Below are 22,795 nucleotides of genomic sequence, written 5' to 3' on the forward strand. Positions count from 1 at the left end.
TCGGCGTACAATCATGTTCCTCAAACACAAACAGAGACCTACCTTCATAACATTGAAGAGCACTTCCTGGCCCAAGCTGTCTTTCTCCTTAAAGAATTCATGTTCAGGATATGTGCGGGCGATGTCTCTGCGAATCAGCTTCTCACAGGGTGATGTCATCTTTAGGAGTTCTGAGTATTGATCCTTGATGGGCATATTCTGGGCGTTGCACAACAACTGCCACACTATCGCCCGAAAGTGGTGAGGAATCCCTTTTCTGACAAGATCCTGTGGAAAAAATTAAAATTAAAAGATACTTTGTGAAATTGACATTATTGTGCATTTTAAAGACATTATTGAGGTACTTAAATGGGCAATTGTGTAATGTCTTTATTTTTTTTATGTGGACACTAGTGTAAGAGAGTAAGGAAATGGCTTCCTGTGAGACACTTGCATTTCTTATAACAGGATACAGCCATGGGCATGATTTGTTCTCTAGTATGTATTTCCCATTTCAGCAGAGTGTGCATCTTATAATAATACGCTTTCCACTGACAAATATGTTGTCAGTGAGGCACTTTGTAGTGTGATTTGTTTCCATATATTACTGCTGACACAATTTGATTAAGTAATTTCCTGTGCTGACAGGGAACACTGGTCTTTCATGCTGTGATGGGATCGTGTGTGTGTGTGTGTGTGTGCGCATCTGGTAAGTCCAGGGTGCATCTGGAACATAGGTCATCCCACACAGGCTTTTAGCAGGGGATCCAGCTCCTTTCACAGAGGTCAGACGACAAAGCAATCTTTGTACTAGTACAATGCACTGTCTCATATCTTGACCGTGTCTGAACGAAAGCTGCTTTCTGAGGCGCACTACTAGGGGTGGTACGGTTCACAAAATCCACGGTTCGGTTCGTATCACAGTTTTAGGGTCACGGTTTTCGGTTCTGTACGGTTCTTGTTATTTTTTCTTTTAATCTTTAACACTCCAGAAATATACTTCAGCATATGATATATAGCTAATATTAGCATATTGAATGCATGTTGCACAATACATGCATACAGTGGCAGTTCTATTGTTTTATTTCTGCTGTCATAGGTAACATGAAATCCAAAATGTTCCCACACACCAGACTATATACGACGCTGGCGCATCCTCCAACTCCTTCCTTATCTCTCCCACTTACCATTTCTGCATGTGACGTGACCTGCAGCACTCCACACTCCACCTGAGGAGCAGTCGGCTCGGCGCATCTCAAAATCTGACACAATCTTTTAAACTGACCTTAGTCGATCAAAAAAACAGACAGATTCAGCAACTGTATGGCCTATTTCTCGCTTAAAATGTTTTCAGAAACACTTTTCGGTGAACTTTTTTGGTAAAATACGAGATCGTATTCAGAACGAGACGGCATTAGAGTCTGTTTTGAAATTCGGGAGCAGCAAGATGTGTTGCGTTCATGTTGCTCATCCCCCTCGTTGTTTATATACTGTCTATGGTCGTTTCCAGCAAGTGTTTTGACATAGGTGTCGAAAGTGGGCACTACGGCAGTAAGTGGTTAGTGCACATTAACAGTGTACTGACGAACCATGCAACACACACACGCTCCGAACCGAGACAAGCGAACCGAGCGGTTCGGATGTTTTTTCATGAACCGTACCACCCCTACACACTACTATGTATTGCTATTAATGCTAGATATTATGAAAAGCATCAATGATTTCAATGTTTCATGCATTTCAGAACTTATTATTAGGTATAGATGTGCAGGAAATATTTTGAACATCACATTTACATTGAACCAGATTTCCACCAAACTAAATATATTTTGCTTCAGCAGTAGTGGGTCTCGATGAAATATAAAGTATTGAAAATATGAACACATCAGGGGTTTTGCTGACAAAGACAGAAAAGTCAAGGTTCCTTCCTTTGTGCAACAGAAACTGGGTTTCTTTGTAAGCCAATGGGAAGAAAACACATTTTGATGATTAACAGCCTAGTCTATTTGCAACCAACCAGTCATTACTACTTCTGTTAAATTACACCCATCGATGTTCACAGGTCCTTCGCAACATTTCCCCATTTACACCAATAGTGACAAGAAAAACAGAAACCCTGCCCATGCAGAAGATGTTCCATATGTTTGCATATGTGTGTTTTCATCAACAGGTTAATCCAACTCCATGTCCACACTCGGATTTGCATGTGAATGGATTACAGACTTTAAGTGTGACACCTATCAAAAAGGCATTACGATGAGTGATGATTGGGAATGTTAACAATTAACAGTTTAACCATTAAAGGGGCGCTATGCAGTTTTGGCCATTTCTCGCTTTTTGCTCGGAGTTTTCTCTATAGAACTCCCCCTACAGCTTCGGAATAGATATTTGGCAGCTCTTATGTTTACTTGTGTCTGACTCCTCGCTCGGTCAGTCTGCCGTTTCCTCTTTCTCTGTTCCTCCAACAATGCTTTCCTAGCTTTCTACTTCTTTTTTACCGGCTCAGCCATGACGATAGTGTGAAAAACTCCATCGCTACCTTGTTAGCGGGTTCCTGAATGGGGGTATATGTGCAGTGCCGTGAAGCAATTTGTTGCATTGTCAGTACCTGATCCGTAACGCCTGTAAGATCTGTTCTCAACGTGTTTTACGACACTGCCTGATCAGTTCTACGTTTCATCATTTCTTTGCAACTTTGAAGGTAATTTGCTAACGCTAGCTAGCCTGAGCTAGAAGCCTTGCTTTGGTGTTTTAAGTCATGACTCCGTCCTGCTTCAGGTTAATCATGCTTCAAATAAAGTTTAAGCATGTGTATACCTCTCATTTCATGTGTTTGTACGTCAATGAAAGTATCAGGTAAAAACAGGGCTACAAATGAGATCTCTGTGAGAGACTAGCAAACTCCTAGCAAACTATTATGTAGCTCAATGCTGGACATTTCACCCCAAATTCCGGTCACTTTACTGTATTTGTATTTGTTTAGAAGCCTTTATTGGTGATTTTTTACGGTACAAAGTCCTGCTACATATGTACATATATAGCTAGCTATATATGGTCCGCTATGTTGCGTTAGCATGCAGCTATAATAGTTAGCTATGAGTATTCTAACGTTAGATTGTAGTGGAACGAAGCAGCACTTTCTAAAGTCAAAAATCGCAGATAATGGCTTCTGAACCAAACACTACACAATCGGACATATTTCAGCAGGAATGTGACTCGGAATTGGGGAGAATTTAACAACATTGCCAGCTACGATGACATGTTTACTGCCGTTAGCATGTAGCTACTATAGTGGTATACAGCAGTGGTGGCTGGAAGAGCTGTCATCCCGTCTTCAAAAGGACACTTATGTACGTTTACACTTCATCGCATTAATAATAGACAGTCTATGGTTATTAGTCAAGACAAAGTATTAAAAGTAAAAACATTAACATAAACAACACAACAACGACGTCGCTACACGGTTTTAGATCAGTGACAAGTCTCGATTGTTTGCAGCTATGACTATTGTATAATAAAAATGTAATAAAAAAGTTGTGATGTTTGATTGTAAAGTGTTTCAACGCATGCGTGGTACAAATCGCACAGGGACATTGTTAGTTTTCAACTACGTAATTATGCGCATGCGCAGAACGGATCGTACAGGCGGTATGGATCGGGTACTGACATGCATCGCGAGACTGATATCACACGATACTTCCTGGGGACTCGCCGGCCCAAAGTTGCAAGAGTGGTTTTTCAGCTCACAGGTGCTAGGGGGGAGCGAGATGACCACCATTCAACCCGAAAAAAGTCATATAACCATTCCAATGACTCCGAAGCTGTTCAGTTAAGGTAAATTAAGCTAAAAAAACTGCATAGTTCCCCTTTAACCGACAATGAGAATTTTTACCAATTAATACCATCAGTTATATTTAGAAAGAAATATTATTAAAAACAGTTTTAAAAGTAATTCAAAACTGGTTTACTTTTACTTGTTGCATGGTAAAAAAAAATAATATATAAATAGGTTATACAATCTCTTTCTTAACTGCTAGTTAACTTGCTAGTGCCAACACAGAGTATGCCAGGCAGATTCACAGCTACCTTGGAGTTTGACGCGGTACAGACAGGTTTGGACATACGCTTCACGGACAGCTGCAGACTTGTGTCGGTCGGAAGCGGTTCCAGGAAAGTGGATGCATGTGTCCACGTCAACTCACGTAACATTGTGGCTGCGCGACCGGTACTAGTCTGCAGCTGTCCATGGAATGTATGTAAGAGCCTCCGGACGGGTGAACTGGGACTCAGTTGTCTGCTTGTCTGTTATCGGTTAATGCTCTGTTAACGAGGGTCAATTATCGGTCAGAAATAAAAATCTAAATCAACATCCCCAGTGATGATCACACAGTTTGGGGTTACATAAATATGCTTCGCGTCATGCACATGCATGGGAATGGCCCGCAGTTAGATTTGCCCGCCGCAAATTCACATCTATTTGCGTCGACTTTGTATGTAATCACGCCACACAATTCCAGCGAAATGTGGGCGGTGTGAACACAGCACTAGTGTAACAATCACCCAGGAATTACCTAATTACCTGGTCACCATGATCAATCCCACCTTCAAACTTTTGCAGTTGCACATATGGAAACTACAGGCTCCTTGATGAGTCACTACCATGACTTCTGCCCATTATCAAAATGTTATACAACAAAGTACTTACCAGGGTTTTCTATTTTTTTCACTTTTAATGTGGGAATAGGGTTATCACAAGACCTTATAGAGTAATCATAGAAACAAGCAACCTAAAATTAGCTTTGCATGTCAAGAACTAAACAACAAGTTCAAGGACAACACTACAGTGTCAACTAAACCAAAGATAGCCGTAGAAATTATTTTAGGACCAAGTACACATTCAAACAGATATGGTCATTGTAGCATTCTGGCCAGAGCTTGCGTGTGAAACTATGTATCACAAGAGTGAGCTTGTAGCCTAGATTTTTACTTTCTTATAAAGTTTAAAGCTACCCAAAACCGTATCATTGAAGCTCCTTTGGGACAAGCTCTATGGTTGCCCGTAACCCTCTGGGGTATAAACAATTTTTCCCTGGTTGCCTGGTTTCCTTGTATAATAATGCTTGCGTAACTTCAACCCTGTAATGCACAATTAAGTTATAGACATCGATTTTTCAGGTAAACCTGGGCTAGCAGGATACTGTATGTATGCTTCACGGATGAATGTATAAATTGTTAACGACTATAAAGACAAAAGAAGTAAAAATGAAATGGAAATTGAAACTCTCAGAAATGTTTTAAAATCACACATAGAACAATAATGAACAAGAAGAGAAAAGGACTGGAGCGCTCTTCGGAAGGGAACACAAAAGCTTAAAAAAGAAGAAAGAAAAAAAAAAAAAGAAACATGGCTATTTCATGTTGAAATTGATAGTACATGTGAAAATAATGCTGAGTTACAACCCACGCATAGCTGCACAAACAGCATTCTTCAGGCTCACAGTATACAGTTACCCCTTTTGTAGATTCAAGATGATTGCAAACATCTGATAATTGCAAACACCTGAGCAAAAAGCCAGTAAACTCACAGGTAACAAATGCTAAATATTACCACTAGATGGCTCTCCAAAATATATAGAAGTAAGAAAAAATAATAAAAAACAAGATAAGAAAAACATGGCTGTGCAAATAAAACAAATATACAATATTATATAACCATTTTTCAGTATTCTTGGCAAAAGTACCAGACCACATACTTCAGAACAACTACAAAGAGGATTGTAATATTGCGATTAATCGCTGAATTTCTATAGTTAATCGCGATTAATCATGTTTTATCACATGATTAAAATTCTATTATTTTGCATGTCAGAACTTTTTTTAAGTACATATTAACAATGGAAAGCAATTCTTACCAGTGGATCTTGATTGGGAATCAAATGAATGCAAAGAAAGTGACTTTATAAACTTGATTTTAAGATTTGTATTTGTTTATTATTTATTTACTGTAAACAAAAGAAATAATGTGTGAATCTAGTCACACATTTGAATCTAGAGTCAATATAGTGTGCAGTAACTCCTAAATAATTTTGATTACTCACTGACATCCAGTGATCACCTTGCATCACTGTGCAGCAGTTCCAGTTTGGCTGCTTTCTCCGTGTCGTACAGGCTGTGTATGCGTGCGTGAAACTACTGTCCCCCTCGACGGCAATGTATAAGACGGGTCAGAACATGCCAACCGTAGTCTTTAAGACCCGAGTCTTCTACGATGCTGACAGGTCTGCAGTTATTTGCCACCCTTTTTGCAAGAGCGGTAGTAATTTTTGGGGATTTGGTTTCATCCGCAGGTTGGCAAGTAGCACTCTCTTTGCCTGAGCCTGGTAGCATCAACCTGAGTCACGTTAACTGTACTACTATGCTAAGCTCGTAGGTGGTAGCTCAAGCTTGACGTGCTTCGGTGATATTTTAATTCGGCAATGTGCATATGGCTTTTGTCCCGTCTGGGAGTTTTGGAAAATAAAAAGCCCCATTCAGAATTTCGTTGCTGCTGTCTTTCTCCATCATGCCTGCAGCAGCAGGATGTGTTACGAGGAAGTATGGCAAAGTGCGGCAAAGGGTCAAAATAGTAGCCTGTTAGGCACGACGCAAAGCTGAGTGAATGAAAATAAATTAAGAAATGGCGGCATGCGATTAAAAAAAACGTACGCGTTATGCTCGCATCGCGATTAACGTGTTAATGCTGACAGCCCTAATTTTTTTTCATTTAGTCTTGGGTAAACTGTGGCCTGCATTTGGTAAAAATAACAAGTTTCTCTTTAATAACTTGAATAACTTCACCATTCAGAATGTTCATGTTGATGGTTTCTAGGACTTCAACCATGTCTAGATTACTATTATGTAGGGGTGACCCCGAATAGTCGAATATTCAATGCTTCGATTGAAGAAGCCTGACTCGACTGTCAATCTCACAGTCGAATCTTCGCAGAAACACTGTAACTAACACAAATAAAAAAAAAATATATATATATATATTTTTTTTTTTTCCCCAGAAAAGTCCATATGCTTTTATCTAAAAAGTTAGTTGGGTCATCTCCAATGCATTTCCTGTCTGCTATGAGAGAGCCACATCCAAAGGTCATTTACACTTCCAGGGCAGCCTCTACAATGCTATCTGCCTGCAGAGACTACATACTGTATAAGGCCCTCCTGCTTGAATCAGTTAGGGTTATTTACTGGCTCAAAGTTCCACAGCCCTGCTGTGCGAACGGCGCCGGTACTTCCAGACTCGGGACCAATAATAATAATAATAATTATAACAACAACAACAAGAATAATAATAATAATAATAATAAGAAGAAGAAGAAGAAGAAGAAGGCGGCGGCGCTCGGTTAGATCCACATAGACCATCACTGTGCAGTGCATTTGGGGATTGATCTCTGACATAGTCACACTCACCCCACTGCAACAATCGCTTTTCAATACAGAAAAATAGAATAATAGCCGCTAATATGAAGCATTATTATAGATTCTGATTCTGAAGCTTCTGATTACAAAGCTTCTCGAAGGAATACGATTGCACAGACCTCGTTGAAACGCCGCAGCTCTTAGCGCCTCTGAATAAAAAGAGTAAGTCTATACATGCACTCTGAAGATATTGAATATGACATCAAAGGTATATTTTGAGTCGTATACGACATTGGCGGCTACAGGCGGTTAACCTTGTTTTCAGCAGACGGGTCAAATGTGTCTCAGTAATCTCTTAATGCAGTCATGTTTCAGTAAGCCCTTAAGCACGTCTGCACAAGACTCGGCTGCCACTTCACAGCTAGTCCTGTGTCTCACCTTAAGCTGCTTTTCCTTCTTCTTGCGCACCTCCTCCCACTCATTGACGATTCGTCCCCACAGGATCCACGTGTCCTCCTCAAGGTGGGAGAGGTTGGAGGAGGCAGAGGAGCTGGACACCAGGGAGGAGCCACTGTTTCGCCTGGAGCCATTCATTGAGCGCAGCGACTTGCTGTCTGTCTCTAGCAGCCTGTAGTGAAGATAAAAGGGAGGAAGTAGTTTAACACGGTGTATAGACAACATTTTTGTTATCGTCCACTTAGAAGTGTTTGTTTAAATCATTGAATTCATTCAACCTAAATGTCTCTTCTCAATGGACACTATTCAAAAATACATAGTTAATTTTTTCAAGATATTATAGTAGAGTATCAAAATATGCTCCCCATATACTTACTCCCGTTTGTAATCCAAAACAAATAAAGATGTCATAATACTGACGGAAATACACAAAAATATAAGGTAGCATTTCTCGACAAAGCAGCATTAATCGTGAGAACACTGACATATTATCACATCCTCTGTTATTAAGGACTTAGTTTGACCAAACCAGAGTTTGGCATTGTTGGCACAGTGGAAAGACCAGTTTTATTTTTGTTCGTGTCAAGTTTGAAGTGCGTTTTATGATGAGTAAACAAGGTAATTCATATAGTCTAACAGAAAAACTTGAATTCAGAAGGTACGTTGTATTTTTCTGTTTAGGTGTAAAAAAATTATTTTCTTGACATTTTGTGAGTGTATCTACTTAAAAAAGCTAAACTATCTTAGCAAACTTGCGGCTCACATGCAATTCATCCCGGTACATGTAGGCACGCCTGCCACGGCAAACAACAATGTAATGAAATTGTCCTTAAAGTTGTTTCTGGCTTTTGCTTGAGGAACATGTCAGCTCCTACTACAAAGTTTTAATTGTTTTAGTCTTTTTCAAACTACAAGATACTAGGTTAATATGTTGCTGTATTATTGTCCCCATTGGTGCTTTGAAATGTCAGTATCTATAGACATAAGTCCAATTCAACCATTGCAAGAAGTGGTAGACCACACATTCTGAAGACCAGTAAAGCTAGGTTTATGGTAACCGCGGTGTTCCCGAGCGAGCCATAAAATGTAATTTCCAGCGCGAAGGCCCTGCAAGCTGCCGCAGCACGTGGTCGTGCACCTCTGAATTTTTGTAACTAGGCGCCCACTGCGCTTTCAGTTCAACGCGGTCGGCTGGGTTATTCTTTATGTACAGACCACAGGGAGTCAAACAGCCTTAAATATGCGTTTAGAGAGACACCACACTGGGAAAAGAAGAAACATTTTTCTGGAGTGTGGAAAAACACGAGAGATCGTTTAATCAAAGCTAAAAAAACGGCTTTTATGTAAAGAGTGTTCTTAATAGTTTTACAGGCAGACAGTAATTTCGATTTGGAGATAAACAACAGTCACATTAATGATTAGAGTAGATAAATGTTATGTTTCACGCAGTACATTGGTGTTTTAACATGCATGTGTTTACTACTGTTGCATGTGTTTCCTTAACGTCCGGTTTCTTCTTCTCTACTACTTCTTGCTCATTCACAGATTATTTTGTCTGTACGCCCTCTGGTGTTTCGGAGAGTACTGCAATGAACAATGCGTTGAGCATAAATGTCTCCATGCGTGCTTGTAGGGCGTGCGCCAACTACGGCGGCCTGTGCACGGTGTCGAGCGCGAGTATACCCGCTCAGTTCAAAAAACAAAGAGATAAGTCGAAACGTACAACTACTTTCAATGGCCCGGTCAACAACGTTCTGAAACCTGCCATTTTACACCAATGGGACTTGACAAGACACATCCACATCATGTTTGACATCTACACATGAGCAAGTTTAAGTGATTTCCCTCACCAATTTCTAGACCCTAACAGCGCTGAATGTCTTTGAGAAGAGAAACTGCAAAAACATACTGTACATCACTAGAAATACGTGGATGTTAGGGGTATGCAAAAATTTTTTGTCGAGATTCAAGCTCTACAGATTTAAAATCGATTCATAAAATTCCAAAAATCGATTCATTTTTTTGTTCTCGTTTTGACACTATTGTCCTGAAATGACATTACCTCACCATTCCCATAGATGGCGCTGCATCAAATTCACACTGACGCCTGGGCACACTTGTCATAATCAGAAGAAGAACGAGTGAAGCGGAGGTAGTTTAGTCGGCGCAAACAATGGCAAACCTCACAGAAAGAATGATTCAACCTGCTCCATCCCATGGATGTATTAAGAGACCGCTCCATCCTCATTGAAGGCGAGAGTTTGGACACATTTCAACTTTTAAAACCTTGAGGGGAAGACGGAACTTGATAGGAATCATGCTATATGCAGGCTTTGCAAAGCGAAAGTTAAGTATTTTGGAAACACCACAAACTTGAGAACTCACATGGTACGGCATCACCCGGAGATTAACATTAAAGACGTGGACGAGCAACAACCTAAAGTACCTCCTCCTAACGTGCCAGTCAACCAACGCACTCTTTCAATGCTCTAAACTCCCACCGTTGCGTCAGAAAGAGTGTTCTCAACTGCCGGATACATCGTAACTGCACAGCGCAGCATGCTCACTCCAAAACACGTAGACCAACTTCTGTTTCTGCAAAAGAATGTACAGATTCCAGCCAGTGGTGGACTATGAACTGGTTACACACGTACATACACCTAATGTGTATCCATTATGTGATTCTGACACATCACAAACGTTCTGTTGAATGGACTGTAGTTGCCACAGTTCTAAAACGAAAGGGCCTAATTTTAGGAAGATCAATGTGCCCAGTCAAGTTCACATTTCAGCCGTCAACCTGGTAGCTCTCCTCCTTAAACCACATTTAGCATTATTTTTTGTTTGATCTGAGTACAGCACTACACTAAATGTAAAAGCTCTTTTTTATTTAACAGTTTTATACTTGAATTAAATGTATTTGAAAGCTGGCCAAAGCTTTGCACTTTTGCAGTTTTTAGTTGCAAAAGTTTTTATTTTTGTATTAAGACATAAAGTAATATCAAACTACATTTAATTTGTTGTATTTCTTTTCTTTTAAAATTGTATGTCTACTGCAATCCCATGGGAAAAGTAACTACATTTACATACTTTGAATCGTTTGTTTTAATTGAAAATCGATATTGAATCGAATCGTGAGCCTAAAAAGTGGATTCAAATCGAATAGTGACATTTTCTGAATCGTACACCCCTAGTGGATGTGTTGGAAGAGTGCAGGGATGGTAATATTAGTCCTTAAATTCTGATAAATCAGGAATCACTGCCAGACAATTTGTAAGCTGTGATTGCAGCAAACAGACAAACTACATCAAACTACATCCGTTTTTTTTAAATTAAAGCCACCCACTAGGGTAGTGCTAAAAATGTAGAATTTATTTTATGGCACTGATTTATTACAGCTTTGTGACAGTAAAACAACCCAATGCATCACAGTGATTGATAACTAGCAGACATTTGGACAGACATTTCCCCCCTGAATTCTACTGGCAAGAGCTTTAAGTGGCTGAAAAAAACTATAACAGGTCTGTTATAAAAGCAACAATGAATATTGGATGACATTAATTTTATCCATGGTCAGCATTTGAAGTAATAATCTTGTACTGTATCAGTTTGTCACTGGAGTTACCGACATAGACAAACTGACCCAATCAAGATCAGTGTGCAGAGAAAAGAAGATGTGACTCCCCACCCTTATCGGCACGGAGGAGCTCATGACATACACACAAAGTCTCAGACACCTGATCTCGGAAAAAAGCCTGGGCCTCTCCACTGGAGCCTGCAACGTTACTGAGGGTGCTCCCAGAATGGCTAGGGTTACAGTTAACTTTGGATCGTGCGGGAATGAGTGAAATGGATGGCCAGAAAGACTAGCCTGCAACAGAGTTTCTACTTGTATTCAACTCTGACACAGAGCTAAAAAGTGAATAAAAATGCTTCTTAAAACATCTTTTAGCTAGAATTTGGCAGGAATTTCCCATTTTTCGAGCATTTCAGTTAGTCCGTCACAAAGCGTCATACACACTGCAGTAAAAGGCTGTGTTACGCATGAACCTGAACATACTTACACCTCTGCTAATAATTCACCAGTAGTCAAACACAAACACAAAGTCTCAAGCTTTACAAATACAAAATAGGAAGAAAAAAAACTACATAAAACTAGTTATGGTAAGGTGGTATTTGCAGTGATGAAAAGGAAAGTTTTATGTCAAAGATGAGACAAAGAACCAAACAATTATAGGTACATTCTCTTTTGAATGTGTGACTGTTGCAATGTCATGGTTTTCATTTTCAGTTCATTAAGAGAAGGAAAAGAAACAAGCAGAACAAGCCTAAAATACTATAAACCTTACCAAGATAAACTCATGATGTACTCCTCATGTGTCTGGTTTCTAGGAATTCTGGAGCAATGGCATGTCTGATTTACAGATAGTAGCAGTCAGCGTGGGACTTCCTCATCTGTGTGACACTATTGAACGAATGCTTGTGCCTTTTATCTGCTCTGTAGGGTACAAAGGCCTCACTAAACAGACAAACACTTAGTAAGCAAGCGCAGGTTGCATCAAAGTATCTGTAACATACATATGAATACCAAAGTCCTTCCTCCTATTGTTGTTGTACGTATCTTGTAAACAAAATGATAAAAAGATGTGTTTGGTAGGTATCAGTAGGTTGCTACAGGGTGGTTTAGAGAGAAGAGATTGCATTGTCAGTTAGAAGCAAAGCATGGCAGCAGAGAAACGTGAAATGGCTTGTCAAAGGTCCCAGCTATGTGTTTAGGGTGGAGGCAGGGGTCAAAGGGCAGATGAACTATGAGCCCCTCAACACTGACTTCTGTTTACCATATGAAAGTCTGCTAACAGCTTATTAAAAGGAAATTAGGGAAAAAATAAAACATTTCCCTGTTTCGTTTTGATCTCTTCTAATGAGGCAAAGCATCACAAGTGTCACTTGGCATTCTGGAGCAATAGCTGTTGTGGGTGTACCGATGAGTCACCAACCTCTGCATTCAACAGAGCTTTACCGTCTTCTTCACTGTCACACAATCCCGAACTCTGAACTGAACTCTTGTTTCCATGCTGAAACAGAGTGTACCAGTCATGGGTGAAAGTCACAATAGAGGAAGAATTCACAAAGTTGGCAATAGAAGGGTGTCGCGTCACCCTCTAACAGTAGTTTAATCTGTGAGCAATAAGCACCCCAGGGACAACACACATTGCCTACAGAGTTGCTAACATCTGCAAAAATGAAAATCTCTTCAACTAAGAATGCTATGATAACCCTAAAATCTGGACCTGTTCTTGGTTCTACTTGGCACACTTCAGAAAACACAGTAAACCCTTGTCTTGGAACAGGGGCCTGGAATAAATCTAGAGCAGCTGGTAACCTCTGTCATGGGTGGCCAAGACACATACTGTATTACATGAATATAACCAACATGCAGAGTCGGAGATAGAAGAAAGGAAGCAGGCAAAGCTCTTAACTTTTTACCAATTTTAGAGTTCCATATATGGATATCAATTCACCACTCTGCATAGTCCAATATATCAAAAGTAATCAGAAATCAAATGGACTATCACAATTGCTTAAAATTGCAATGTATCACAAATTCTTAAGAATCAATAGGAGGTTCCTGCCAATTCTAACCCCTATAATAGGGTTTTCCATACACATGTGCTGGCTTGGTTTGCCTCAACGTTTCAGCCCAGCATGGCAGGGATTTGCATTTCCATTACAAAAGGGCTACCTGCACAGGTGCAGTCTACACACTGAGCTTCTTCCCCCTAGAACTGCATCCAGGTTACCAGGGGCCTGGTCAAATAGGATCAAAACTAAAACTTGCAAAGTACTGACAGACAAAGATATTTCGAAACAAATTCACGACTTTGCCTTTATGTGAGGAGCACACAATGGCAAAAAAACACAAAGAACAAAAACTAGCTTCAGCAAACTAGCTGAATCCCAAAAGACCAAAATCCTCCAGAACCTGACAAACTAAAGAAAGTTTTCTCCTAACCATATTTTACTCTTTGTAATATCCAGTTAGCTAGTTGGCATGTCACTACCTGTTGGACGTCACTCTCTTGTATTTGTGTGACGATCAGGAGGGGGATGGTGGGGATGTGCAAAATAATTTGACGGCAGTCAGAGTGGTGCAGATTTGCAAAGACAATAATAAATTAAACAAAGGTTCGAAATTGACTTAAAAATGTGAATAACAATGTAATTAAACAATATTCAAATATTTGAAGCCAATGTTTATATAACTTTATATAAAGGTTATACTAAAAATACTGTCTTGCAGTTGTATGCCTCCACCAACCAGTTGCAGGTTATATCCATGTCTGTCCAGACTCATATGATTTGTGTAGTAAAGACTTTGGAGGAATTTAATAAAAAGGTATTAACTGTATTCTTTGGCTAAACATGGATGCTTCTCACACACACACACACACACACACACACACACACACACACACACACACACACACACACACACACACCTTCAACACAGCAGCACAGAAGATCCATACAATCACCACAGTTTCAAGGTGGGCACCCAAGATTAGTGTCACCAATTCAGTAGCTGACCGAATAGGAAATATGGTCACAATCTCCCTTTGTTTCTGTTATGGCAGAACATTAGGATGTCACAGTGAAGTTGACTTTTTACATTTTTAATATAGAATGCCATCACTTCATTATTGTATCCTATTAGACATTTATGTGATGTCATAATTAGCGTAGGATTTTTTTTGTTATGACCAAAAATGTGTTTTGTGAGGTCACAGTGACTGTCTAGGTCTTTCAGGAAGTCATGTGGTTAGTTTTGGGTCAGAACTGATATGTAGGGTTGGGTACCTTTCGCATCTGAACCAATACCAGTACCTAAAATGTGGTTCCCAACGGTACATTTTTCGGTACTTTCCCTCTGTAATTACAAAAAAAATATTTCAGTTGTAAAAATAATTCCAAACCTATTAGAACATTGTTATTTATTTAGAATATTTTACACTGACAGAAATTAAATAAAAATAAAACGCCTCCCTCTCTCCTCCCAAACCCGTCCCTACAACCTATTAAATTGAATAATTATTAGGGCTGTCAACGATTAAATTTTTTTAATCGCGAATAATTGTTGAATTTCTATAGTTAATCGCGATTAATCCCATGTTTTATCAAATGATTAAAATTATATTATTTTGCATTTCAGAACTGTTTTTAAGTACATAACAATGGAAAGCCATTCTTACCAGTGTATCTTGATTGGGAATCAAATGAATGCAAAGAAAGTGACTTTATGAACTTGATTTTAAGATTTGTATTTGTTTATTACATATTTAATGTAGTCACACATTTGAATTTAACAACAACTTTGAATGCACCACGAGGCTGTAAATTACCAGTTTCATTGAACGCACCGTCTGTGTTTTTCCGACAACAGCAGCTGCAGATTGTTACTTCCCAGTGTTGAAATACAGTACAGTGAAATACAGTCACACTTTACACTGTTTAGTGTTAGCTGTCAGCATTGTAACCGTGTTTAATCCAGCCACTAGCTAGTGGTAGGCTAACGTTAGCTGCTGTCGAGTATAGTGTTAACTAGCTAGCGGTAGGCTAACATTAGCTGCTGTCAAGTGTAGTGTTAACTAGCGTCATGTGCAGCGATGTTTCTGTTGTCTGTAACGTCTGTTTCAGAGCATCATTGAGAAGTGCAGGCATATCAGTGGCACCAGAATGAGGCACCGAAATCTGCGTTGCTATTCCTGCAGCAGCAGGATGTGTTACGAGGAAGTACGGCAAAATAGTAGCCTGTTAGGCACGACGCAAAGCCAAGTGAAGTGAAAATAGATGAATAAATGGCGGCATGCGATTAAAAAAAATTAACGCATTATGCTCGACCCTTAATCGCATCGCGATTATAACACGTTAATGCTGAAAGCCCTAATAATTATTAATTTCTTACTCACTGTAACTTTTATTCTTGTATTTGTATATTATTATATTATAGCCTGTTTTATTTTTTTCGTTTTTAATTGCTCTTTAATGTTTCATGTAAAGCACTTTGAATTGCCTTGTTGCTGAAAGGTGCTGTAGAAATAAAGTTGCCTTGCCTTACAACCTCAGCCTGTCAGTCAGTCCCCAGGGCATATAAACCACCGTTGTGCCTGCTTGTCTCACGTCAAGTCAACGTCAAGAAAAGCACCGCGACTGCTTTCGGCTCGCCATTAATATCATATCACAGTGAATGGTGTTTGTGTGAAGTTTTGAAAAATTGTAACCACACCTGAAACTACTTTATCGGCATTGCCGTGACTCACTGTGACTTTAACAAAACTGCAGAGCCAACGTAGTTTGCTACGTCCGCACCTCTGCGCGCGCGTGCGTGTCGGACCTCTGCTCTCTGTCAATATGCAGAGAGGACAGATAAGCTTGCGCTTACTCTCAGGTACCGAAATTCGGCACCGTTTGATTTTACGTGAACCAATACTCGGTAATACCGACGTGATTCGGTCGGTACCGGTAAAAGTACAGGGTTCAGTACCCAACCCTACTGATATGACATATTACACAGGAGGGCATATGTTTGTGTGAATCTGATTTAACCCAGCCATTGCAGGTGTGAGATTCAGATTGTTTCCGGAGGGAGACAATCACGGAAGCAGCACACTGCAGCCTGACGGCTGCAAACCACACGGAGAACACTATTGAAGACAAAGACTCTGAAAGACTATTCTTGCTTCTTGTTTACCACAACATAACTTTTGTAAATATAACTTTTAAAACTTGAACAACACACCAGGGAGCAGGTTGGCGGAGAAGTCAACGCGAGACGCTGGAGCTACTCGGTGCACACGTGCAGGCTGTCCCTCCAGATGACTGACGCTCGTAGGGGCGGCTTCAGAACACAGAATGCGAAACAACATGGCGGCCGGGTGAGTCTTTTTAACACAGCACAACCCCTTCTTAGTAGGAAAGTATATACTAATCTAGGCCGGCTTGGTCTCATTCTCACTTTAAACGCAACACGCAGGGAGAGGAGATAATACCATTAATGTTATGAGCTAGGTTAGCTTAGCTTTGTAACAGTGACCTTGACCACCAAAATCTAAACAGTTCACCCTTGAGTCCAGGAGCAAATTCGTGCCAAACTTAAAGACATTCCCTCAAGGCGTTCCTGAGTCATCAAATTCACGAGAATGGGACAGAAGTAAGGTCAGAGTGACTTTGACCTTTGATCCCAAAATCTGATCAGTTCATCCTTGAGGCCAAGTGGACATTTGTGTCAAATTTTAAGAGATAAGCATTGTTGTTTGTTGTCAATATGTTAGAAGAGAACTTAGTAAAATGCAAGCTCACACTGTTCAATGGGTCTGCTAACCAGGGGCAGCCTCAAATGTGCTGGTGCTAGGGCTGGGCGATTGATATTTTACCTTATAACTAGGGATGAGCGATAGAGACGATATGCAATATAAACGATACAAAATTGGCCTACGATAGAGATTTTAATTAATGCGATAATGCATGTTGATGACGCAATCTACCCGCGAAGTTTAGAGCCACGAGCTGCAACCGGCTGCAAAGCATCATCGTCATCTTGAGCAAACATGGCTGAAAGTAAAATGGAGGAGCTGGTGAAAAAGACCGGTGCAACATCCATTATTTGGACTTTGTTCGGATTTAAGCCGCTACAACGGACCTGTGGTCGAGCTGTACCACGGAGCCTTTCATCAGCCTTTCACTATATAACGGACGATTGGAATCTTGGCAGGCAGTGTTTGCAGACGTCGTACTTCCCTGCTGAACCTACGGCCGTGTGTGTGTGTGTGTGTGTGTGTCTGTGCTCGTGTGTGCGTGTGCGCTCATGTTTGTGTGTGTGCTCGTGTTCGTAAAAGTGTGTACACGTGTGCTCAAATGCGTTACATTAGGCTGCAGGTAAGAAACTTTGTTTTTATTTAAAGTATCTGTGTATCTTTGCCTAATAGTGAAAGTATTTTCAGTACAGTGTCTGTTCCTTAACTAAACAGACACCAGTTTTTCCTGTTCTCTGCATCGTGGGGGGCATTTAAAAACCAAGGACTTAAACTAACTCAGTGTAGATACTTTAAGCTTTTTCTTTGTTAAAGTGTCTGCAACTAGTGTACTTGAATTTTATTTATCTGCACCATTAGGTTGTATAATTACAGTTTTGCACAATAAATGTTCTCAAAACTACATACTACGTTTCTTTCTCTTTAAAAAAAAAACAATACATTTGGCAGTTTGGCTTTCCTTAGGGTCTATGTAACCTGGTCTGACATGGTTCTATTATAATTTATATATCGTGATATATATCGTTATCGCAAGAGGCTGCAATGTATATCGCAATATGGATTTTAGGCCATATTGCCCATCCCTACTTATAACGATATATTTTCAAGCAAGATATGGGATTAGACAATACCGTTTATATCGATATGGTGTAATGTTGCGTTACATGACCCATTTCTTCTGTAAAGCCGTGCCTGCGTTTGGATCTCTCCTCTCACTCTCCGCGCAGCCCCGCCCCCTCTCACACACTCACACACGGCTCTCCTGCAACATGGAGAGACACAGCGCCGGTCCACACTGCTGACATTTGTCTACAGTTTAAATTGTTATTAGCACAGCTGTGTATTTTGTTAAGCATGAGAGGAAAACCTGTATTTTACCAGTGTTCTCGCTGGTAACTTCCTGTTGTGGCGGTGGTCACGGCGAAAAACACAGAAGAACAGTACTAACTGGATGTAACTAACTTCAGTTCTATGAGTAATAGCGTGAGATCGCGCCTGCTGGACACGGGCGAGAGATGTGAACCATGACCAGATAATCATAGTTTATAAAAATGCAGCGCAGTGACGATACAGACATTATATACACAAGACGTTTGTAACCATGATGACGTGCCGATGCACATTCAACCCGCGCTGGACCCGTTTATAATGAGTCAGCCATCCCTTGTAAGTAGAGAATTCAGTCTGCAGCGTAGTTCAGACACTTCACTGATAAACCAGAGAATTGTACTGTAACAATCAGCTTAATGGACTAAGAAAGTTTTTGTGTCATTAACTTCAGTCCATCGCATGCTCCCTCTCTTGTTTGAGTCTCTCTCCCTTCCTCTCTCTCTCCCCTTCTTTTTTTCCAGTCTGTTATTGTTGTCGAAAACAACTGATGAAGCTTTCCCATAGATAGGGTTTTATTATTTAACATAGGGTAGGCTATTTATTTTAGATAATTTTTCATTTACATGTGTTGCAGCTGTACATTTTCAAAGAGGGAAGGAAACCCTGTCTTTGCAATTTATTTTGATCGCAGTGTGTTTTAATAAAAGTGTTTGTTACATCTCACATGTGGCTTTGACTTACAACTGAACATTTAGCCCACTTTGTGAAAAATTCAGCCGAAAAACACATATGATTTTTGGTCCATATCGCCCAGCCCTAGCTGGTGCCATTCAGCCAGGTGACTCCTTTTTCTGTGTACCGATCTGACGGCCACATTCTGCTTTATGATGAATTACGCACAAGTTGAAAAAGCTGACAGGTTAACATTTTCGTATGATTTTATGTGACAAATAAAATTTGATTGATTGATTTCTCAATATATCTCGTCTAAGCAATAAAAAGAAATATTCAATACTATTCTATTTCTTTACTTAATGTTTTAAACAGTCCAAAATCCAGCTTTTTGTCTGCCAATCAGCCATACTATGTTCTCCATTCTTGTATAACTACTGTACACGTGGTATTGAACAGGTCGAAGGTCTACCCCCTTACCACACAACAACAAGTCAAAACTGTTCATTTGATGGCCAGGAGAAGCTTTAGAGACCGACTGCTTACCTGTTCTGCTCCTCGAGCTTGGCAAGCAGCTCCACATCGTCAGGACTGAGCAGCGCCGGTGAGGATGGCGACAGGGCAGGCGAAGACAGAGATGTAGAAGAGGAGGTGGCAGTGGTCTGCAGGGACGTGGGCGTGGCCACCTGGCTAGCCATTTGACTCACCGTGTGGGACACTGAGTTCTTCACCCATGAGAGAGTAGAACTCAGCTTACCAGCAACTTTGTCTGTCGCCACCTGCCGAGGATGGAGAATACCTCTTAATATAGTAATAACATCAGTGATAAAAACTTAGTCTTTATTTTTAGCAAAAGGCATAGTAAACATTCCGCCCCCTTTACAAGGCATACTAATATGAATCAGACAACTTCTTAACTTCTCTCCCTATCAATGTTTACAATGCAATGAATATTTATTTAAACATCATTCACGCCAGACCTATAAAAAGAAAAAAGTTCCACTAATGTCATCTTCGCAGCTACTGAACATCATTAGGCTTCATCGAATACCCTTTATTGCTACATTACTAGTTTTGTTAGAGCTGCACCGGTAGCATAAATATCCTGGACAGCAGTCAGTATCGTTAGTTTTCAAAATTAGAATTAGCAAATTAATTTGTGGCTTTCGGATACCAAAATCTCCCAAAAATACTTGAGTATGGATTGAATGACAATCACTAATCATTAACTTTGTCAATTCATTCAATATAAAAGGTATGTTGCTCTATGCAGATTTTTATTCTACTTAACACATTTCTTTACTGTAACTTTTACCAATGCACTGCAGAAGTACAGTGCAGTGTTTTCTGTCACGTGCATTATTTCAGTGTTATTGAGGAAGAGCTTCTTGTGCACACAACAGGCCACACCACCACCATACCCCACAATGAATCACAGTGCATTCTGTTACAATTTTACAACAACCTACTCCTGATATTTGACACACAGTATTAATAATAAATTATTAATATAAAGCTACAAGTACTTAGATCAGTGCTCAGCCATGGCCTATCTACTGTCATCAAAAAGAGACTACAAAGAGGATGAGTACCTGATGCACAACTAACAGTCTAAAAACTGAATGCAGGGAATCTTCTATACATTCCTACTTGCTATTCCAAATAATCCAAAATCATTTGCTTTCAGCTGCTTACATACCCCATGAGGAAATCCAGTATCTATTTATTAAGAAAACATAAAAACAAGGAAAAGAAATGTCAGTAACAGGTCAGGAAATCAACTCTTCTGAGCTTTCAAATGATCTAATGACACAATGCCCTGTAGTCATATGCTGATCACACTGTCAGGAAGGGTCAAAGTGCTCCACTAAAGATAGTCCTGTATTGTGTGTGTATAGCATTTTGCTGAAATCAGTGTACACCAGGAAGTGGACTTCTGCACTCAGCAAAAAACTAATTCTAAAATGAACCTCACACCTGAGAAAAAACAGAATTTACCTTTGATTTCAACCCAACAGGAAGTCAGCAACGCTACAAAATTGTCTATTTTGGAATCATGAAACCATACAGTATTGCAACATTTTAGTGTTTTATCATCTTTCATTTTTATTAAACATTTATCTTTTTCAGTTCAGCAATTACAATGCTACCAGGGAGGAAACCAATCATTTCATGCATCTTACTCTGTATAATGATCAGTTGCCTAATTTCTCTGCGAGTATTAAGTCTACAGAGGGCCAAAGACATGGCGGAGAAGAAGAGAAAAACAAAGGAGGCGGAGGAAAAGATTGTGGTAAATGTGGTGATAGGAATGGGCTATTGTACAAACTGAAAATATGTTAGCTAAGGTTTTTTACCCTCCTGTACACAGACAGAAACACTGAGTGACTTTACCGTTACCACACAGCACAGAGATGGACGTTAATTCAACATTATACTTGCTTGTCTTTAAAAAAACAATATCATTATGAAATAATGTAAGGTTATTGTGTTTTGAACACTGATTGAAAGCAAATACTGGCTAAATCTTCAACAAGTAGATCTGAAGAAAAAAAAAGTCTGAAAACAGTTTTATTATATCTTATGTAACCATGAAGTTCAATGCAATGACCATTGGGTTCAAAAGCAGTTAAAAGAATTCAAACTTGACACAAATTTGCAAGTAATCCTGCATGTCTGCAACCCTCCTCAAGTCAAAAAGGTTTGCACTTGGTGTTTTTTCCCCATGAGCCAGAGTGTATTTCACTGATGTTTCTGACCGTGAGCGGCCCTACTTTGGTATGTGACGGGACTATGTCATGGCAGGTGTAATGCTCAGGAACCAAGGAAGCGCGGTGTCGAGAGTTAAGTTGTTTGGATGTTCTCAGGAAAGCTGCAAGCTACATTACCACAGGCCAAGCAATCGGCTCAATCCAAACAGGCATGTTTTGAACGGCCAGTGCACTAGTTTACACAAATAACAGGATCCACACCAGTAACAGACATATCCTGCTGCTGCACAGAGCCAGAATATCCAATGGATACTAAAAAATTGCACTCATCAATTTTGTACATGCCTAATTGTTTCTTTTCACCATACCCAACTCTTTTTTTGCACCACTGAGCTAGGCTAGCACTGTGTTTGTAATTTTTCTCTTTGAAAGCAGAAACAAATGGAAGGTCATGAAGTTTGTTCCTTCGGAAAAAAGACAACACATAGGTTCAAACTAGGGCTGTCCCAAACGATTAATCTAGCGATTATTTTTTCGATTAGTCGACTAATCTAACGATACATTTTTCAATTAGCGATTATTTTCCCATTGCTCAATTATTAACAATTTACACAAAACAAATTTCATTATTAAAATTATTTAACACTGCACTGTTGAAGTAAAATGAATTTTTACTGCAACCTGAAGCCAGATGTAGGCTATCAATCCAACCACAAAATAAAGTAACTTTCAGGAGGAATACAAAAATAAAAACTTAAAGTAAACAGAGCAAGTTTGCTTTTTTTAACAGTAGGTAAAATAATGAATACGCTCTTGTTTAACATCCAAGCTCTTCTCCCTTTAATTTAACTTTAATTATTTGTATCTAAAGGCTGGTTAAGCACTGTAGGGAGAAGTTGGACAGTTGTTTTTTGTCTCGTTCCAGTGATTGGC

At 39.7% G+C, this 22,795-nt stretch overlaps 1 protein-coding gene across 6 annotated transcripts in view; it reads right to left on the minus strand.

Annotated features, from left to right (window-relative positions):
* The window catches only part of evi5b (ecotropic viral integration site 5b), a 43,873-nt gene that overhangs the window by 15,654 nt on the left and 5,424 nt on the right, over positions 1–22,795 (minus strand). For 4 of the 6 annotated variants that reach the window (XM_078259433.1, XM_078259429.1, XM_078259427.1 and 1 more), the window contains exons 2-4: positions 19,698–19,930; positions 7,822–8,011; positions 43–267 (exon numbers count right to left, since the gene is read on the minus strand). In XM_078259433.1, coding sequence (XP_078115559.1) covers positions 43–267; positions 7,822–8,011; positions 19,698–19,849 — 567 coding nt within the window. In that variant the 5' untranslated portion in view covers positions 19,850–19,930. Of the gene's footprint in view, positions 1–42; positions 268–7,821; positions 8,012–19,697; positions 19,931–20,850; positions 20,871–22,795 lie in introns of all 6 variants that reach the window. The other 2 variants (XM_078259428.1, XM_078259431.1) reach the window with 1 other exon arrangement.

This window comes from Sander vitreus, chromosome 9, assembly GCF_031162955.1.
Source record: "Sander vitreus isolate 19-12246 chromosome 9, sanVit1, whole genome shotgun sequence".
Taxonomy (NCBI): Eukaryota; Metazoa; Chordata; class Actinopteri; order Perciformes; family Percidae; genus Sander; species Sander vitreus.